The sequence below is a fragment of the Chamaea fasciata genome, unplaced genomic scaffold (genome assembly GCF_029207755.1).
Source record: "Chamaea fasciata isolate MVZ Bird 193981 ecotype frontalis unplaced genomic scaffold, bChaFas1.0.hap1 SCAF_6, whole genome shotgun sequence".
In the NCBI taxonomy this organism is placed as follows: domain Eukaryota; kingdom Metazoa; phylum Chordata; class Aves; order Passeriformes; family Sylviidae; genus Chamaea; species Chamaea fasciata.
Genome location: NW_027094091.1, coordinates 50,898,015 through 50,918,007, shown reverse-complemented (window position 1 = coordinate 50,918,007; position 19,993 = coordinate 50,898,015). Strand labels below are relative to the sequence as shown.

Below are 19,993 nucleotides of genomic sequence, written 5' to 3'. Positions count from 1 at the left end.
ATTGCCTGAATGAAATAGTGCTGAATACGCTGGTTGGCAGAAATCCTTACTCCACACATCCTAGAAATCTGTAGCAGATTGCAGTGCAGCTAGTAGTACATCTTTCAATGCCAGAATGACCATGTATATTTACAACATGGATAATGACTTGCTTTCTATCTAAATTGCTTGTTGCAGGACACTCCCATTCCACACCAAAGAAGATCTATTGAATGTTGCACCGGCCAAGATTACTGTAACAGACACCTTCACCCTACGCTGCCACCACTGAAGAATCGAGGTAAGAGGAAGGAAATCCAGTCCTAAGCTGGTCTTTTCCTGCTGTTGGTCCTTGTGCCTTAGGGAAAAATAGAGCACAGATTGGAGCACACCTTATCCAGAAGACAGATAAATGGCATTAAACAGTATCTCTCCATTCCTGTAGGGTGTATGTGGAGTGGTGCTGCTGCTTGCTGTTATTTCTGTTGCACACTTGCAGTGAACACGAGATGCATTAGAGTTACACAATGCTGTCCTAGCGCAGACCTACTGAGCTATCAGAGATCATCTCAAAGACCTAGGCTGGTCGTGGCAGAGGATGAGTCTTGCTGTGTATTTTTTTAGCCTGATAATAAAATGGAATCCTCTCTCCAGTCCCTGTAACTGCGTTACTGTCATTCACAACTCCACACACAAATTGGTCAGTTCAAGTTGACACAAGTCTGTAAGTTTTTCTTATTTGCAAAACCTGATCATCCAGCACTAGGACAATAATGACTCACTAAAGTGTATTTTTTATGTGAAAAATGTAGTTATGTAGTTGAAAATGGAATCTAGGGTAAGAACTCACATACTTTAGAAAAAAAATTATTTGAGAGCAAATGGACATGTATTAACTTAGTAGATGCTGGGGCAAGGTTTTAACCTCGGTGTTTGTTTAAACATCACTTTCTGAAAGCTAGTAAAACTATTTTTGTCTGGGTGTTCAGAATATATTTTACAGAAGTGTATTCCTAAGTAAGTGTAAATTCATTTATAATAAACTCCTGGCATTGGCAGGAATTGTGGTAGTCAGCATCAAGTCAGTTTGGAGTTGCAGAAGAATTTATAATCGTGGCATTCTGTGTTGGAGATCCAGATAGGGGCACAGATGCACTCCTTATTTCACCAACAGCAGATACTTACACAAATGCATGCTCAGAGAAAGCCTTCACTCATGTAAGCTGTTCCCTTCATGCCTGTGAAATGCTGCACAGATGGGCTGCAGAGTCAGGCCTTTGGAGATTAATATGTAAATACTTCACTGTTTACTAGCAAGGCATTAAGGCAGAGAAACCTCATAAAATTCTGACTTCCAACAGAAGAGTTATGTACTACTTTGTTGGTTTATTTAATTTTAAAAAGTTCTTTGGACTGAGAGAGAAGCTCCAAAAAGCAGTCAATATTTGTTCACACTTACTTAGTCTTTCATTAAATATCAGTTTAGAAAACACCACGATTTCTTCTTGCTACTGGCTGAGTTTATTCTACATTAGCACTACTTAAAAATACTGAATCAGTGCCTAAAACTAGACATCCATCTTAATAAGATTTTAGTTATTTGGCAATGCTATTTGCTACTTATACAGAAAGCAGTGAACCAGGATTTTGGTAGTGGCAGAAGTTGTTTGGATCAATGTTGGGTTTGTTCCGTGTGTAAATAAAGTATCGCTTGGGAACCATTGGTGGCAGATTCATTGAACAGCAGAGAGAATATTTTTTAAAAGAAAAATTTCAGAGAGTTGGAGCAGGGTTCTAGTCTTGCAAAGTTGACTGTTGTAGCATAATCACAGACGAAAGGTGATGTAGTCACTCAGCATACTCAGAAGATTTTTTTTTTTTTTTTTTTTTTAAATAAGCTCTCACACTGCCAGCATCCTGACAGTGTTTTTAGAAATGCATTTCAGGAACTGCTTCAATAAATGTGGCTGAACAGGGCTGAAGTCATCACCTTTACTAAAGCCTTAAGTTAATGTGTCATTTTTGGTGCTGGGCCTGTTTTAATTTTTTGCTGCTGTTTCCTAGTATGAAACCTCAGAAAAAAAAAGCCATAGCTTGAACCACAGACCCTCACTGCAAATAGGTACAAATACTGTGTACAAATACATGCTACTGCCAGTGCCCAGTACTATGGCTGTGTTTATAATTTCTACTGGAAGGATTTAGATTAGGCTGTGATTGTCTGAGTAATGTTAGAATTTTGTATCAAATTTAACATAAACTGTAAGTACAGAGAAAGAGAGGTAAACTTAAAAACAAGCTTCTTGGAATAACCTTCCGGCCTTCAGGGTTTCATGAAAGATACGGATGCTCCACAGTGTCTAAAAAACAAACAGAAATTTGGCTTCTGATGAACTCAGGCCTGAGGGGATACCTCATGGGAAACAAAGTATAGGGAGAGCATGCAGCTGCAGGTCAGAGGCCGTTGAACTAAAAATTGACCTATGCACCAAGGTAGCAGCTACAAAGCAAGTGACTTGTCTTCTCTAAGTGCTTTTCCAGGCCTGGCATATGCTGCAAGGCAAGATCTATTCCATGCCTTATCCTTCTCTTCTCCCCTCTGGAAAGACAGGAGGACCATGTACATCAAAGTGAGAGCTAGAAAAATTAACACTGGTCAAAGCAAGACTTGTTAAGTGAGATGGAAGAAACAACAGCTAAGCCTAAGTTTTGAGCTCATCTTGGTACAGAACTAGCAGGATAAAATATCCCAGAGAAACCATTAAATCCTTGTGCCAGCTATACATCTGTCTTATTAAGGAAATGAAAAATCATAATTGGGTCTGATATAACACCTCTGCTTTAGACAATAAAAGATATTCCTGGAAATCCCAGCGAAAGCACAGGCTGAGACCAGTCAAGAGGAGAAATATGTCTTTGCTGATTTAGAGCCTATATAAGCAGAAGTGGTGGTGCCACCGTGTCTGGCTCCCTGCCTGTATAGCCAGTGATGAATGGGCAAGGGAATGATTGGAGGAATGATGGGGTTTGATGTGTGCACACAGCCTCCACGCCTCAGATTTCACTGCCGTTTTTACTTGGGTAACTGTAACATTCTGAACTGGGGGGACCTGGGGTGGGAGGAGAACCTCCTCTCCTTTGATATGCTGACTTCTGAACCTTCTGGGTGGCATTTTCAATGCACTCCTCAGCATGGTCCCGCTGATGACAGTGAGTGAAACGAGTGGTGGAGGAGGGGGAAATTGCAGGAGAGTAACAGAGAGGCAGCTTGGTCTCACCGAGCTCCCTGCTGTCACCAGCCTGCACCACTGTTTTCCTACAATGTGGAACTGTTAATGTGCTGTTTGCTGGGCTTCACTGTTACCAGCCGGCCAAGGTATATGAAGAAGCTTCCCAAACCTACGGCGTGTTTGTTTTGCACTTCCCACACCGTGCCCTGGTGTGGAGCTCACTGCTGCCTCCATAGAAGCTGCCGCTCATTCTCATAACCCTGCTGCTTGGCACCTTGCAGTTCCAAGTAACACAGCAGTAAAAAGCACAGCACTGGACTTCTTAAAGGACAGAGTACCTCCATCACTGGCAAACTGGCACTGACCAGGACCCACCAGTGTTCACCACAGAGCCCACAAGCAAGTCTCCGGGCAGACTCACAGCTGAGCTGCCCCATGCCTCTTCCTGGTGAAATAATGCAGGGAAAGGGAGGTTTGTCCTGCTGCTCTGTGTGGAACAGCCTGGGCTGGAGGAGCAGGAGAAGAAATTCACCCTGGCTCAGTGCAGCAGAACAAACAGACATTGCTGGTGTAGGATGGGGGCATGCATTTAATCTTGTGTTGTCCACACACACACCAGCAGGTTTAAGTCCTCAAGTTAGCAAGCAAATGAAGTCCTGCCAAAATGCTTTAAAAACGCAGGAAGTGTTTGAAAGGTGGGACAATTGCTCATTTACCATCAGTATTGCCTCTCAAATAGCCAAATAAATAGAAAGGCATATGGAAGTTATTCTCCCCTCCTGTGAGAGCCAGTTGCCCACCTGTGCTGTGCACAGTGAACCGCTGCTAAAAAGCTGTGCTGCTGTCAGTATGGGGGACACCACCCACCATAAGAGGGTCAGCTCTGCATCTGGTCAAAGTCTTGTCAGCTGCTCCCAGCAGGGAGATCAGGGCATGTTCCTTTATGTGTTTCATGCTTTCCTTACACTGGCTTCACATCATTGCATTTGGGTACCCAAAGAATTTTACAGAGCTGGAAGTTCATCTGAGAGCTACACAGCGCTTCCAAAATGTCTTCTGGTCTCCGGGAAAACCAAACTGCATGTATTTATTTTTCTGAATGGCAGAAGCCCATTAGAAACATTGAGCATAAGGTTTGGATCACTTAAACCCTAAAAATTATGGGAATTTGATTCAAGATTACAGCATGTTTATCATCCCTTTCCAAATGTACATTCATACACGCACAGACAGCATCAACCACTTCATGGGCAATACTGTGTCTGCAAAAATGCAGATTTCCATGGCTTTAACATCTAGCATACACAAGTATAAGATCTGAATTGTTCCCTCTGCATCTGACATCAGCTTTCATTACTGCTAAGCACAGAAGCCCAGCTTCCATCATGTCATACTCTGTGAAGTGGGAGAACCCTTGCTATGTATGGTTGTCTGGGTTTCTCCCAAGTGTAGAATGCTGCTTTAGGGTCTCTGTGCTCTGCTTATTTATCTGATGGGCTGTGACACCTGAAACTGTTACAACCCACACATTTTAGAGGGAGGTGGTGGCTGACATGGACTGCTTACAAAGCACAAACCAGAGCCCTCAGCCCTGCCAAGCTGCCATCACCTTCACAAGAGCTCTGGATTCCCCGGCGGGCTCTCGGTTTCGACCCACAGCCCACTTGGAATGGCAGGCCAGGGATAAATCTGCTGTGGCAGGCAGAAGGATGGGCTCAAGTGTTTTCCTGATAGACATCAGTGTCAGTGTCCCCTTTCAAAGGCATCAGCCATGTCCTGAATGTTTACATTGTTAGTGCTCCCAGAGCAGGTAATGGCAGGTTAAAACATGACTAGTGTGATCAGGAGGTGTGTTGGTAGGTAATCTCTGTTTGTAGTGGAAAGGGGAAGGAAAGAAACTGTTTGGGGGCAAAAAAGAAAAAGAAGGAGAAATCGGATCTTTAAAATAAAAGAGTCTGAGGGTAAACTAAGAATCCCTTAGGAATCTCCTGGTCTCATTACCCTTGTAAATCTGAAACGTAATAACGTCGTTCCAGAACCAGTCAATAAGGATAGATTTCTTGTGTTCTCCGATGTGTCAGGCATTGGAGTGAAGGATGCAAGCCAGCAAGGCTAGAAGAGCTTCAGAAAACATGGCCCTCATTTGCATTATCCCGTTATTGGGAGGGTGGTTTGTGTGCATGTACATGCCAAAATACTATAATTTTGAGAGTTTGGGTGGCAGGGCAGGTTAAAAAAGAAGAACTGGATGTCTTTGTTTTTCAGCAGGGAAGCATGCATGAGGGTCAGATGCGCTTGCCTGAGCTGAGAATACAAATTTGGAGATTAATGTTACCCATTAAAGCAGAATACAAGTCTCCCATCCAAAGGCTGACTGAAACATTTTAATACTTTTTATGCAACAGCCTTTTCTACAAGTTACTTGACACATTTTATTTTCAAAATGTTTTGCAGAAAAGCTACTGGAAGAATAGTTTTGCCCACCAGCATAGGAAGGACTTGCTGGCACACAGGGCTGCTATAGAGCAAATGGAGAAGAAAATTCCTGCTCAGGTGTTTAAAACAGGATCTAAGAGAAAAATTGTTCTGTAAAATGGAAATACACTTTCAAGGCCTCTCATGGCCTGCCTTCTTGTAGGTTAAATGGTCTTCTGTGTCTTTCCTTCTAGGATAAATGCAGTTTATCCTAGTGATCTTTCTTTCTTTCTTTCTTTCTTTCTTTCTTTCTTTCTTTCTTTCTTTCTTTCTTTCTTTCTTTCTTTCTTTTTTTTTTAATATTAAATACTCAGTACGATGCTCCTTAATCTGAGTGTTTAAAAAAGGCAGTAATTTTTGCACGTCCTGGCTGATCACTTGGGTTAAGACCCAGAGCTACAGGTCTTGACTGATTCTTTCAGAGACAAAGAGGGAATTGCAACTCAAGGTGATGTTTTGCCTGAATGAGGACTGAGAAAACAAACAGGCTTTTGGAAGTGTCAGTTCTGTCCTGGTCAGTGAGGGTCAATGAAGAAGCCCACAAAATGCCTGAGGAATCCAGGGGTATCCTGTACAGGAATTACGAGAAAAGAGCAGAAATGGTCTTGTGCACTTCTGCACAAGATCAATGATCTCAATGCACTTCTGACATTGACTTTGTACCATCTCCCTTTCTAAATTTTCCACCTTTCTCATTTTTTAACCCCAGACTTTGCTGAAGGAAACATTCACCACAAGGCCCTGCTGATCTCTGTGACTGTTTGCAGCATCCTTCTGGTGCTTATCATCATATTCTTCTACTTCAGGTAAAAAAGGAATATTTTGGCAGCGTCTTAATGTTCCTCCCAACATTTATCTTTTAATAGATTTAGGAATTTGAAAAAATTAGAAGTGGACCTTAAAGAAAAGAAATAAGAAACCATAGTTTTATCACAAGAAAAGAAAAGTGTATTTTATTCACGCTATTCACAGGTATACCTTTGTGATGTATTTCATACAGAATCTTTCACTCAACACCCTAGAAAGCCATTCAGGTAGAAGCACAGATTGTTCTTTACTGACTGAGAAGGCCAAAGGAAAAAATTTATAGGGAAATTTTTATAAGGGAAATATATCTAAGACTTCTAAATTTGTTTATGTTATGAAGAGCTGATCATAAAAAAAGAAGACAATACAGGAATGTCACTAAATGTGTCTAGAATGTTACCATAATCTACACACATTACATTTTAGTAATTTGGCACATTCATTACATACTCCCAGATTCCATGACCTTGCCTCCTCTGGCTCCTAGAAATGCACTGCAGACAGTAAAATAAAGCTACTTACTTGGTTGGTGTTTTAGAGATATTTAAGTTTCTGAAAGGAAAACATTTGGTTGCTTTGCAAATTTACCGCAGACTGCATGGCCTTTGAGTGTTATACTTAGAATTTTGATACTGAAACAGTCGCTAAAAATAAAATAAAATAAAATATTTTGGCCAGGAAGTCCAGTGTATTCCTCAGGGAAGCAGAGAAAGCCGTTAGTCTACAAACGAAGGAAATGTGAAGGACATGTGCATTATTCATTGCACATGTGTTCATTGTATTCAAAACCCATTTCGTTTTCGTGTAAAACGTCAGATACAAACGCCAAGAGACGAGGCCCCACTACAGCATCGGGCTGGAGCAGGATGAGACCTACATTCCGCCTGGAGAGTCCCTGAAGGATTTGATCGAGCAGTCCCAGAGCTCAGGGAGTGGTTCCGGGCTCCCTCTCCTGGTAAGGAAGCAATACTATTTTAATGCACATTTCAAAGACAAAAATGTGTAAAGGGAGAAGAGGCACAAAAAATACATTTACGTGTCCTCAGCTGTTGTTCTAGGTTTGATTTGTTTTGCTTTTTTTCTCTACCAGAAATGAGAAGGATTTAAACTGGAGAACAGCTGCTTTAGAAGCAGGGGACTTTTTTCATGTGAACTAAGCCAAAAAGGGTTAGGGTTATTTTTCTACCTCAGTTCACTTCTTATTTTAGATACCATAAGGGTAAGTACAGGCTAAGAGAGCTCATGGAAGTACATCAGGATTTACTCCAGTGTACAGGACAGCTCCTGGCCCACTGATCTTGCTTTCTTCCTTTGTATGTGCAAGACACAGTCAGGGTTTCAAACACTGACACATTGCCTTTTTCTAAAGGGAACTCTAACCTGTCAAACTTGCAACCTTTTTATTTGTAGGCATCACTTTGCATTCAGAAGTCAAGGGGGATTTTTTTTATTCTTGTAGTATGGCAATCTCAAAGGTTAAAGGCACAGGGATGGAGTTTGTGATTATTTCTGAACAGACTCCAGGATTACTAAGCCTGCTGAAAAGGCACAACGTTCTGTGGTTAATATAGTTCACGGGGGAGGTTTGTTTCTGGGGATAATCACTGGTAGGAAGAAATTGGTAAAAAAACGGGGTTACTTATTTAAAATATGTGCCTCTGAGAAATTGCAATAGATTTCATTTTAATTTTTCAGAGTGGATATGTCCCTCCTGTCTTCCAAACCTATTAGTAGTGATGCTACTACTGTAGGTGTTGTCCAGTTTCCAAGTACCATGTACTATTTGTCTGGTTTTTGCCTACACATATTTTTTAAACACCCTAAAGAAGACATTAAATGGGAATTTTTGTATTTCCGTAAAAATGAAGCAACAGGCTGAGTTCTTGGCTTTAAGAAAGCTCTGTCCTATCCCATACCAAAGTCCTTCTAGCACCATGGAAAGGGACAGATCTTGTGTGTAGTTTAGGACCATTCCTAATGAATTTCCAGTTGATTTAATTGTGAGGATTCTTCATTTTTTGGCTTTGGGGTTTGCTTGTTTGCTTTTGTTGTTTGGTTGTATTTTGGGGTGGTTTTTTTTTTTGCATATCACCTGCCACATCAAGGTCTGTTGTTACAGTTTTGCTTGCTTTATCTTGGTTCAGGTCAGGATGAAAGACATGGGAAGCATAGAGTCGAGTTTGATCTTGGTTGTTTATTATATTTTATTTATTTACAGTATTTACAGCTTGTGCTCCAACTTGCCAGTTAGAGAAACGAGACAAAATGGAGGGCTTTTAACTTTTACTAAGGCTATTTAAGAGACAGTTACTTAATACCAAAGTGACAACTTACATTATTTATGTTTTTGACCTAATAGTGACCCTTTCAGGTTTGCAATGCAGGCATTTTTTACTTAATTAGAGAAAGCCACCTAAATCCGTGAAGAAAACGGAAGAAGAAGGTGAAGAAGAAGAACCTAGACAACACCCTGAATTTTTCATCTTGGCTCACACACATTGCTATGTACTAAAACTCCTAAGTTTTTATCAGTGAGATTACACAACACTACTTTAACTACACACTCACAACTCCTGTACTACCACACAATTTCAGAAGCTTGTTTCAAGGCCTCAGGTCAAATGCGGTGCCTGCCTGAGGATTAGCACCCCTCAGCTCAGAAAGCCTGAAATTTTCAACTTTCAGGGCTCTAACAGTCTTTGTCTTCACTTGTTCCAATGACAGAAAAAAATTTAATAATTTAGAGCAAATACAAGGACCCTGGTTGTACTTCTCTGAGAGGATGTGTTTTGCAGCAGCCCATATGGGTAGCAGATGCCCTGGGGCACCTCACAGCAGTGCATGGCTCAGTCCTTCATCCTCGGATCCCCAAAAAGCTGGAGCAATGCTGGTTATGACTGCTTGTTCTTTATGCCTTCCTCTGTCCCACTGAGCAGTTTGAAGGAGGGATCTGTGCTCTCACGGGTGTCCCAGGTCTGCTCTTTTAGTGGATGGGAAAACCAACTCCTGTTGCTTAGCTGCTGTAAGGGCCAAGGTGACATCCCAGCTGGGGCATTGCTCAGCAGCTCTCAGAGCGGTGCCACTGCTCCATGAGGCAGAAACCATCCAGTCTTCTGTCAGTCCACTTCTCTCAAGCTTGGAGACTTTGCAGCCACTGGACCAAGTGTTTTTCCTCCAGGAACTCTTCCCCCCCCCCCCCCCCGCCATCTCCCCTTGCTTACAAAACCTTATACAATTGTTTTTTAGAAGTAGTGATTTTGGGTGGAAGAGAAGAAAATGGATCTTGCACTTGGCAATAGATGGTTGCTCCATTTCCCAGACAGCTAGAACCACTGTGAGCTCACCAGAAATGCACAGAGGGATACCCCTTGGCCCCTGCCTGAAACAAGTATAGAAAGTGTATAGAAAGTGCCTGGCAATAATGCTCTGGTCTTTATTGTGCAAGGGCTTATTTTTAACCTTGCTTCTTATGCAAACACTGAAACTTCCAGGGTTATAATTTCAGGAAAGTGAGATACAAATTTAATGCAAAATGTCAGCTTATGCTAACCAGTAATGTTTTTCTTCTGTGTAGAACATTTTATCTAATGGGTACAAATATTATACCCAAAACAAGTATTAGCCAATAATTTATCAGTATGATGACATTCAGCAAGTATTCTTTCTCCTGCCCTGTCTGTAACTCTGACAGAAGAGTTTGCTGGTCAGATGCTGGCAGGTCAAATGCTGCCAAATGTTCTGTCTGAAGAGATTGCTGAACTATAATTTGGTCTCTACCTTCTCACACATTTTTTTCATAATGTCCCTTCCAATGAACTGTGCTCTTCAAGGGACTGCATCCAAGCCATAGGTATGATTTCTCTGTTCAAAATATTAAATTTACAAAAGGTTGGTCTGTCTAAATTTTCATCTGCAGTAGCTGAACATGTTTAGCTGAATGCCAGGAAAGTATAAATAGTTGATAATTGGATTGTTTCCACTCACGGAGATGAAAGAAAAGGTCATGTAACCTTACGTGGTTGCTTACAGAGATCAAACAGCAAAATACACAGATTTAAAAGGAAATAAGAAATCCCCAGCCCCACTTAGTGTAAATAACTCACAGGAGCACATCATTCAGCATGCTTATGAAATCAGTTCAGGCAACAATTTTGATTAACCTATTTGTTTCAGAAATCATAATTGGTTTATAATTCAAGAAGGAGCTGAATTCCTTAAAATAAAATAAATTGTTCATAGGAAATCATTTGACCAGTTCTAGCAAGACAAAACCAAGTTAAGGCCTTTCACATAGTATTCTGCCGCCTGAAAACCCATAACAGAAATGTGGTTTTCATTTTCTTAATGTAATTTAGTAAGGAACTTTTCATCATTAAGTATTGTAATTGCATGTACTTTATGATGCCATTACATATATTTACACAAATTAAGTTATTTGATGTAACTATGTTATTGCTCAGGATGCATTTTTAAAATGGGCAAAATAGAAAGCAACAATGCTAAAATGACATTACAAAATGTTGCAGCAAAATTCCAATGTAATATAACTATTGTTCAATCACTATATGAGCATATAAAAGATAAATCAATTTTAAAAATTAAGGCTAATCTCTATTGCTGGCTTTCATTGATGTTAATCAAAAATAATGGCACTGAAGCTACCATCTTGAATGTCTGGTAATACAGTGCAGGGCTGGATAAATGGAATTCTGTTTAAACGACAGAAGAAGAAAACTGGGATATTTGAAATAGCTTTGCACAAATACGACTGTATGTTTTGCTTCTTAAAATTGCCCACTATGAAAACCAGTGGTTTACTTAAAAAATGAATGATGATAGACCTGACCTAATAGGTTTTGAGTTTGTCTTTGGATGCACATTCATGCTGCAGTGGGGTTGTGGCGGTCTTCCCTGGCATTACCAAACTGGTGGTTTCCACTGGACCTCCCAAGCATAACAAAGGAAGCAAATGATTAAAAAAACCAGTTTTCGCTCATTTCTGTCAGCCCAGTTTGCAAAAATATTTTGGATTTCATAAAATGGATGTGATTTCATAGGGATTCAGGTAGAGCAGTTAGATTCACTTGCCGCAAAAAACTACTGGAGGTTTGTATGTGGATGGTGGCAAAACGGAGCAAGAAGACACAAATTTGAACTTGTCCAGATTTTGCCTGTTGCTTGGGCCAGATGAAAATCTCCTTGCATTGGCAGCAATATTCTTTCAAAATCTTATGAAGTGGTACCAGACAAACACTTATTAGCTCTGGATTGAACTGGCAATACTGTAGGACTAGAAGGTGACATTTTAATCTCCTGTTACTTTAGGGTGAGACAGTCAGCCACCAACACCAGTGAGTTGTGTTGCAGCATCCACTCACATTTTTGTGAACTTCTAGAAAGACATGATCTGCAGGCATGCTCTAATCTGATGAGATTATTAGTCTTCATTTGTCCAAGATTTTTTGTGGCTGTAAAAGCTTGTTAAGTCTAGAGGTAGTCTGTCATCCTTGTGAAGAGTATCTCTGCAATGCTGTCACGGACATTGATCTTGCAATACCCATGATTTTAGCCTTAGCTCACAGTACGGCCACTGACAAAGCCGGCACAGACACTGGAAAGCTGTTCCAGTCCCTTCTGGGCTGGCTGTGTGGGAAGCAGACACAGGAGGAAGGAGGTGAATGCAGAGGTTTCCACGGAGCAAGGTGTAAGATCTGCCTTGGCATTTCACAGGTTCAAAGGACCATTGCAAAACAGATTCAAATGGTGAAGCAGATTGGAAAAGGTCGCTATGGAGAAGTCTGGATGGGAAAGTGGCGTGGCGAAAAGGTAGCAGTGAAAGTGTTTTTTACTACAGAGGAGGCCAGCTGGTTCAGAGAAACAGAAATCTACCAGACTGTCCTGATGAGGCATGAAAATATTCTTGGTGAGTGAAGCGAAAGAGGATTATTTGATAGTGAACAGGTTTTTATGATTAGCAATTTTGTATTTGCTGTTATCTGATGTTCTTTCCGATGTGCTTTGTTTCCTTCTGTGCTCTGCAATTAGCCACCCAGTGCTTTTCAAAGGAAAGTTGTTTAAAGGATTACTGAAACATAAATAAAAGTTAAAAAATAATGGGGTTTGGGGGTTATTCCAAACACACTGTTTCAGCCACTAGTATATCCATACCTGAGCTTCTGAAAGTACATTAAAGGCTAGAGGTGAGGCACAGTTGCATGAAAGTAAGATGAAAGGAATGAAATATGTTATTAAAAAAAAAAACAACTATTGAAATGGATGGCAGTCCAGAGTTCTGAGCAGTCAAAAAAAAAAACCAAACCCATGAGAAGTATTAATTTGAAAATATCCTTTTTTTTTTTCTTCTTTCTGAAGGATTCATTGCTGCAGATATTAAAGGTACAGGATCTTGGACCCAGCTGTATCTTATCACTGACTACCATGAGAACGGCTCACTTTATGATTATCTAAAATCTACTACCTTGGACACAAAAGCCATGCTGAAACTGGCTTACTCCTCTGTCAGTGGCTTGTGCCACCTGCACACTGAGATCTTCAGTACTCAGGGCAAACCTGCTATTGCCCACCGTGACCTAAAGAGTAAGAATATCCTGGTGAAAAAGAATGGAACGTGCTGTATAGCAGATTTGGGCTTGGCTGTTAAATTTATCAGGTGAGTGGAAGTGAAGGGGCTGAGGAGAAATTAATAAATCAGGTGCAAAAGTTTCCTTAGTTGTGGACTGAGTGTGCACCTGCAGTGTGTGTGTGTGTGTGTGTGTGTGTGTGTGTGTGTGCGCACACCCTCTGGGCTCTGCTTATCTGTGTGTGAGGTTCCCTGTGTGGGGAAGAATGTCATGTCAACACCTCATGCAGGTGTATAAATCGTTGCTTTTTGATTATTTGAGCACGTTAGCAGCATTTGCATAAAGGTTCAGTTTTCATCACTCTGTCATCCATAGCTACCTCAGTATTGCTGGCACACAGTGAAAGGATGTGTACCACTGACAGGTGGAAATCACATCAATGAGCTTGTCACTGAAGCACTCAGCTTGTCTGATCCAATGAAAATGCACTCTCAACTTAGAGAGAAAAATACTAATAATTTGCACGAGTTACTAACTAGGATTTATTGAAAAGGACCCCATTTGGGCTGCCTTTTGTTTCATTTCCTACAAATCAAATTGCCGAAGTACAGATTTGATTTTTGAAATGGCTTTTAAATTTGATTTTAAAAAATGGTTGTGTGTTTAAACAACTTAGAAAGAGCAGACGAGTAGAACTTACTCACTCCTGGGATTCATAAGGAGGCAGTGCTCTCTGACAGCTCTGTTCAAAAGGAGCTTGAGCTCTCAGCGGTGGTCCTGGTGGTTGAGATGCATGTTCCAAAGTTTCTGATTTTTCTGTACACAGAAATGTGTCCAGAATACATAGACTGAAGGCTTCTGTTTCAGAGGTCAGCTTTGAAACCGTGTACTCTCTGGAGTATTAAAAAAATTAGGAATTCTGTACAGATCTTGAACTGAAATTATTCAGAGTGAAAGGAAAGGCAGTTTTTATGTGCTCTTCTTACTGTTCACTTACCAACCAGTTTCCTTGGTGAGGCATTTCCTTTATGAGCCTGACCTTTCTTTAGGAGACAAGAAAGGAATATTTTTACTTTGAGGAACAGAGGCCTAGAAAACAACAACTTGAAAATACACTATTAAAAAGTTTCGGGAAAGAAATTCACCCTTTGCAGGTGTACATTGCCTGGCAAATACAGAGCAGTACACTGCTTAGCTGTGAATGAAGAAGAGCTAGGAATTACCAAGTGCTGTTACAAAAGAAGGTGAAATATGGAGTTTTCACACTCCAGATGGAATTTACGTTATGAACTTGGCTTGTTTTCATACTGAATCCTTCCTCAGACAGCATTTCTCATGCAACAACAGGGAAAAAAATAGTTGGAAGGGGTGTGCTCTGCTGAAGCTAACTAATGATTCTAGTAAAATTCTTGGTGTTTCCATTTCATTTGAAATATTGCAAGATAGTGCAGGTCACTGGATTTATGTTGCATTCTTGGAGGTGTACAGTAGTGTGACCAGTATATGTATGATTTAATGACCGTGTAAGTGACTGGTTGTACCACAGCCTCAGTTTTTCTTCATATCAGTTGGTGAAAAAAAAATTGCTGTGCAGGAAGAAAAATACAGAAATATAATTATTCTGTGAGCTTCTGTTCTATCCATCATATTTAAAATGCATACAATTTTAAGGTGAGGAAAAGAAAACAGACCTTTTTAAGCAAACCGGAATATATGCCATATATTAAACTTTTAAATATATTGAAACTCATGTGGCTGAATCTGAGTTAATAAGAAAAACAAGAATCCATTCACATAATTAATGGGAAGTTTTTGGCCGTGTGTTGTCTCTTCTGGTCAATGTGTGAGGTGTGACACATTTGCTTACACGTTTTTATGCATTTATCTCTCTGTATCTGCATATCTTGATGTGTAAAGGTTAGGAGGGATCAAACATAATGCATGCAAAAAATAATAGTTAGATTCATCTTCCTTGCAGATCTGATTTGCTACAGCTAAGAGATACTGCCTCAGCTACTTAGTATCCCCCATTAATTGCTGAGACTGAAGCATTAGGCAAAGGAGTATGTTAAGAAAGCAGTGTTTAATGAAGATTTGATTGTTATCACTAACATTAGAGCTCGGGCTAATGCTAATGAAATCTCACAAATGTTACAGCATCCCTGTTGAGTCTTATCTCCATTGTGGTTCTGCATTTGAATGCTTAACATAGCCTCAGGCGGGTCAGCCTTTTAAGGAGGGTTGCCTGCACACTAAGAGGCTTTTCTTGCAAGAATTGTTCCATTAAGATTATGCATTACTTTTGACCTTGTTTGAGAGTGGATGTGGTGTGGATTTACTACTTCTTCCACCTAAATTGCTTTCTTTTCAAGCCACTTTACCACATGTTTGATGCCCTTTTTTTCTCCTTCTTTTTCTTTTAGTGATACGAATGAGGTAGACATCCCTCCAAATACCCGTGTAGGAACAAAACGTTATATGCCTCCTGAGGTGCTGGATGAAAGCTTGAATAGAAAGCACTTTCAGTCCTACATCATGGCTGATATGTACAGTTTTGGACTCATCCTTTGGGAGATAGCAAGGAGATGTGTTTCAGGAGGTAAAGAGCTGGGAGATGACTTTTAATAGTGTCAGTGAACCTTGAACCTTCCATTACACGTTTTTCTCTGGGTAATTGCTTTTAGAGTAATAAACAAGTGTGGGTAAACCATACAGGTAACTCTCATAATATCTGTTCTCTTGCTGAAATTTATTTTAAAGCATCAGTCGGTGCTATTTCAACAGCAGAGATTTAGACTGTATTTTAATGCCTCGTTTAAAGGCAGCACTGAGGAAGTGTGGAATTCATTTGGGGACCTTTTCTAAAGGCATCACATTTCTGTTGGACTGGGGATGTTAAGCTAATTTAGCAAAAAGAAAATAGTGATTTCTTAGTTTAGTTAAGAGTTAAATGAAAAGAGGAGGACAAACAATTTGGGGTTTGCTGTGCTACTCCTTAAAATAAATAATCTGTTTACAAGACAAGTAGCAAAACACCAGAGGGAAGTGGCACTGTCATACCAGTGATGTGCTTCATTTCCTTCTTTCTGCATGTGGAGCTCAGTGTAGTGCAGAAATGATGGGTGTTATTATCTCTCTTTTGCCACTGAGAAAGTTAAATGCACAGAAATTACCTGTTAGCAGTTCTGTGCCAGTTTGGTGGTAAGAGTAGAGCATGTCTCTCTTGGGTCTCTGCTACCTTTAGCATACCTTATGGGTCTTTAAACCCTGCAGTATTGTGCTGAATGCTCACCCTAGAGGAGCTGAATGGTGCCAATGAGCAGCAGGATCCCTGTGTTTAAAAGCTGGTGACGTGTATTGCAATGTTGTGAGGTGAAATTTGCAATATTTTTGTCATTGTTGCTATGCACAAAGAATGGTACCTTGCCATGTTCTTAAAAGGCACAGAAATGCCTTTTAGTATTTTCCAGGTCTACTGATAAGGAGGAGACCTAACTCAAGGTTAATTTTCTCTCAAGTTACTCTGATACAAATGCTATGGTAATAGCTCTTTCTGTGAGAACTTACTGGAGATTGCTGTACTGGACAGCAGTGGTAGAAACTGTCTCACTTGGCAAGTTACTACTTTTGGATTAAGAAATCTGGCCAGTCTTTACACAGCAATGGTTACACTGGAACTTGACTGTGGAATAAACTTCTAGTGCAGCCAAGTCCTTTTTAGGGGAAGTACACCCAACTCTTAGACAGTGTGGCCAACCTTATAGAATGAGAGGGGAAGAGGGGAGTGGAAGTTTTTTTTCTGCAAGTGACAGGCAACTAATTCCTTCTTTCAGGAATAGTTGAGGAATACCAGCTTCCATACCATGACCTCGTGCCCAGCGACCCCTCATATGAGGACATGAGGGAGATTGTGTGCATCAAGAGACTACGCCCCTCATTTCCCAACAGATGGAGCAGTGATGAGGTACCTATCATTCCTCTTAACATTAAGTCTGTGCTTTTAATCACAGTTAGTGAGTGAGACTGACCCAGTTCTGCATCATTTTGAGGAAGGAGGGTATTTACCACTGGTGCTGCTGCTTGGGAATAGCAGTGTGTAGATGAATATTCTGCGGGGAGATAAAAGATTCAGGTGACATGAAATTTGTGAATGTGAGGGGAAAAAAATAACCCCTCTGGGCTGTGTGAGGTCCTGTGCAACAGCCAGTGTGAGAAGATCTAACCAAAACTCATCTGCCTCATCCTCTCCTTAGCCTAATCCCTCTGAGCCTTCAGACTGGGGCTGGAAACACAGGAGGAAGAAGTATCAGTTCCCAAAACGGCTTTTGTGTGGTGGCACTCAGTGTTTAATCTGCTACCACACGTGTCAAGGACTGGGGAGGCTTATTGCAATAGATGCTCTTGATTAATTGGTTAGCATCCTTGGTAATCCCACCCCGGGCATTCCAGCAATAAAAGGTCCTTTTGTTACTACATAGTGCTTGTGGTATTACCAAAAACGCATTTATAAAAATCTGCATTAATCTACGTGAAACATGTTTGGCTGGTCTGGGCAGTGCTGGTGGTGTTTATGTGTAATGCCTTTCAGGGTCTGTACTGCCCTTGGAAAAGACCTTTCTCCCTCAGTTTTTTAGCATTGCCAACAACTGCAGTCTCCTCTTCCACTGACCCCGGTGGGACTTTCTCTCCCCCTTCTCTCCGCAGTGCCTACGGCAGATGGGGAAGCTGATGATGGAGTGCTGGGCTCACAGCCCTGGCTCCCGGCTCACAGCCCTGCGTGTCAAGAAAACACTTGCCAAAATGTCAGAGTCCCAGGACATTAAACTCTGACTCTGCCTGAGGCAGCTCTGGTGGAGGCCCCTGGAAATGGACATTCTTGTGCAGGCAGAAGTCCTGAAGATGTATCAAAAGTCTTTGCTAAGTACCTTGAATGGAGGAGTCGTGCTTAAGAGCAGCTGTGAGTTTTTGAGACTATCCATTGCAAAAATCACCCAAATTTTGACATGCAAGATTGAAGAGGCTTGTCTGCCCTTGTTTACATGGGGAAATACAGTTTTAGTAACTGGTTTAAGATTATGCATGTTGCTTTCCATGAAAGCCACTTATTATTTTATTATTATTATTGTTATTATTATTATTTTGATTGTTTAAAAAGATACTGCTTTAAATTTTATGAAAATAAAACTTTTGGGTTAGAAGTAAAAAAGACGTATATTGTTACATTAAAAAAATTGGAGGAAACTGCTGAAACTGAAAGCAAACCAACTTTTTCATTTCCAGAAAGACTATTGCACTCCAGCATTAAAAAAAAAAAAAAAAGGTGAGTGGGTCTGTGTAGCTCAGAGGAGCTGTAATAGAGCCTGCTTTAAAAGCCACCTATTTGTGGAGATTAATTTCCAAACCTGCGTGTGCAAGTGATTCTCATAGTACAGAGATGGAGCCCAATTACATCCCTGCTATCCCTGTTGGTGTGAGTGGCCTGATTCCTGTGGGTGGCCTGTCCCAGGGAAGGTCATGTGTCCTTTAAGGTACTTGGGAGCTGTATGAAAATGGTTTGGTGTGACCTGTTCTAAAGAAGATCTTCGTGTTTCCAGGAAACCTTATGGGGATAGTGCCACAGTGATAAACAAGTGCCCTTTTTCGTAGGTTTTTTTTTTTCCCTTCGTTTTCCCCCACTGCAAAATAAAGTATTTTGTGTGCAAGTGGAAATGAAGCACACATTTGAATCTGCTGGGTAATTTGAAACTGCTAGCACCCATGAACAACCACTTTTTAAGAGGAAATTCCTTGTGAGAAGGAATTATTAGCTTGCTCTTTCATTTGTGCAAAAGTGAGGGGTCCATCTACCACCACAGCTGAGAAAAAAAAAAAAAAAAAGTGTTCCCTTTATCTAAGGGAAAGTGAAAAACCTCACAAGTGCCTGTTTCTGGGGTGGCAATCATTTTTTTCTTAATTGTGAAAAGACCTGGTGGCTTGAGGCTATAGTAGGAGGTGACAGGGAGGAGGGTGGGACACATTTGGTGGGTGGTGACAGCAGGGAACCAAGGGCAGCAAGTGGGTACCTGCCTCCAGCACTTCTGCTGTAGTGAGAGACACCACAAACCAAACAACTGGCTCGAGCTTTATCTGCATTATTGTTTTGGGTGGCCTTCCAGCAGCCTCCACACCTCTGGCAGCCACTGCACATTGCTGCCAGGCTCAGCTGCCAGGCTGGGGCTGTGTAGCAATTGTGGTTCCCAGCAAGAGGAGCTGTCAGGGGAGAGAGGCAATGAGAAATGTATTTTCTGTCTTTCCCTGTTCCTCCTTCCTGGGGCTGCAGCAGTTGTAGCAATGCTAATGCTACAGAAGGGGAAATGAGAAGTGAAATATACCCTGGGAAGTGTTTTCTTTGGAAAGGTTCTGTTCTTCGTCAGATTACCAAAGCTGAGCTGCATGGGACTTACTGGTTTACAATTTTTTACTCTTAATTAGTTTTTTAAAATTTTCCTGCCTGCCTATATTGTTTTACTAGACGGTGCTCAGCTTAATTTTGAAATAAGTCCTTACAAATGCTGCTTTGATTATGCTAAGCCTATTTCAGAACTGAAATAATTGCCATGCAGGATTTAGCCTCAGCACTTCCGTAAGGTTTCTTTTTTTTCTCCTCTTTTTGGACAAAACTGATTTATTTGTGGTAGGTAGGTGTATAATTGGGGTTTAGCTTAACAGCTCCCTAAAGATATTTCTAGCTGGAAAAATTACCATTTTATACTTTCAAGCTAACAGAGAAAAATGTGTGGTTCAAGAGAACCAGCAAGAGCTCAATGATGATAGGTGTTAAAAAGCTTAATCAGAAGTTTTTTGTTCATTAGATTGCTTTTTTCTGCAGTGCAGTTTCCCTGCCTGTACCCAAATTTACCAAGCAAAACAAAAATAAAATCC

At 40.8% G+C, this 19,993-nt stretch overlaps 1 protein-coding gene across 8 annotated transcripts in view; it reads left to right on the top strand.

Annotated features, from left to right (window-relative positions):
• Window positions 1-18,278, top strand: part of BMPR1B (bone morphogenetic protein receptor type 1B) — a 239,296-nt gene extending 221,018 nt beyond the window's left edge. For all 8 annotated transcript variants that reach the window (XM_066186348.1, XM_066186354.1, XM_066186347.1 and 5 more), the window contains 8 exons: window positions 178-280; window positions 6,394-6,490; window positions 7,308-7,446; window positions 12,222-12,414; window positions 12,864-13,161; window positions 15,496-15,671; window positions 16,906-17,036; window positions 17,777-18,278. In XM_066186348.1, coding sequence (XP_066042445.1) covers window positions 178-280; window positions 6,394-6,490; window positions 7,308-7,446; window positions 12,222-12,414; window positions 12,864-13,161; window positions 15,496-15,671; window positions 16,906-17,036; window positions 17,777-17,902 — 1,263 coding nt within the window. In that variant the 3' untranslated portion in view covers window positions 17,903-18,278. The remainder of the gene's footprint in view (window positions 1-177; window positions 281-6,393; window positions 6,491-7,307; window positions 7,447-12,221; window positions 12,415-12,863; window positions 13,162-15,495; window positions 15,672-16,905; window positions 17,037-17,776) is intronic.
• The last annotated feature ends 1,715 nt before the right edge of the window (window positions 18,279-19,993 follow it).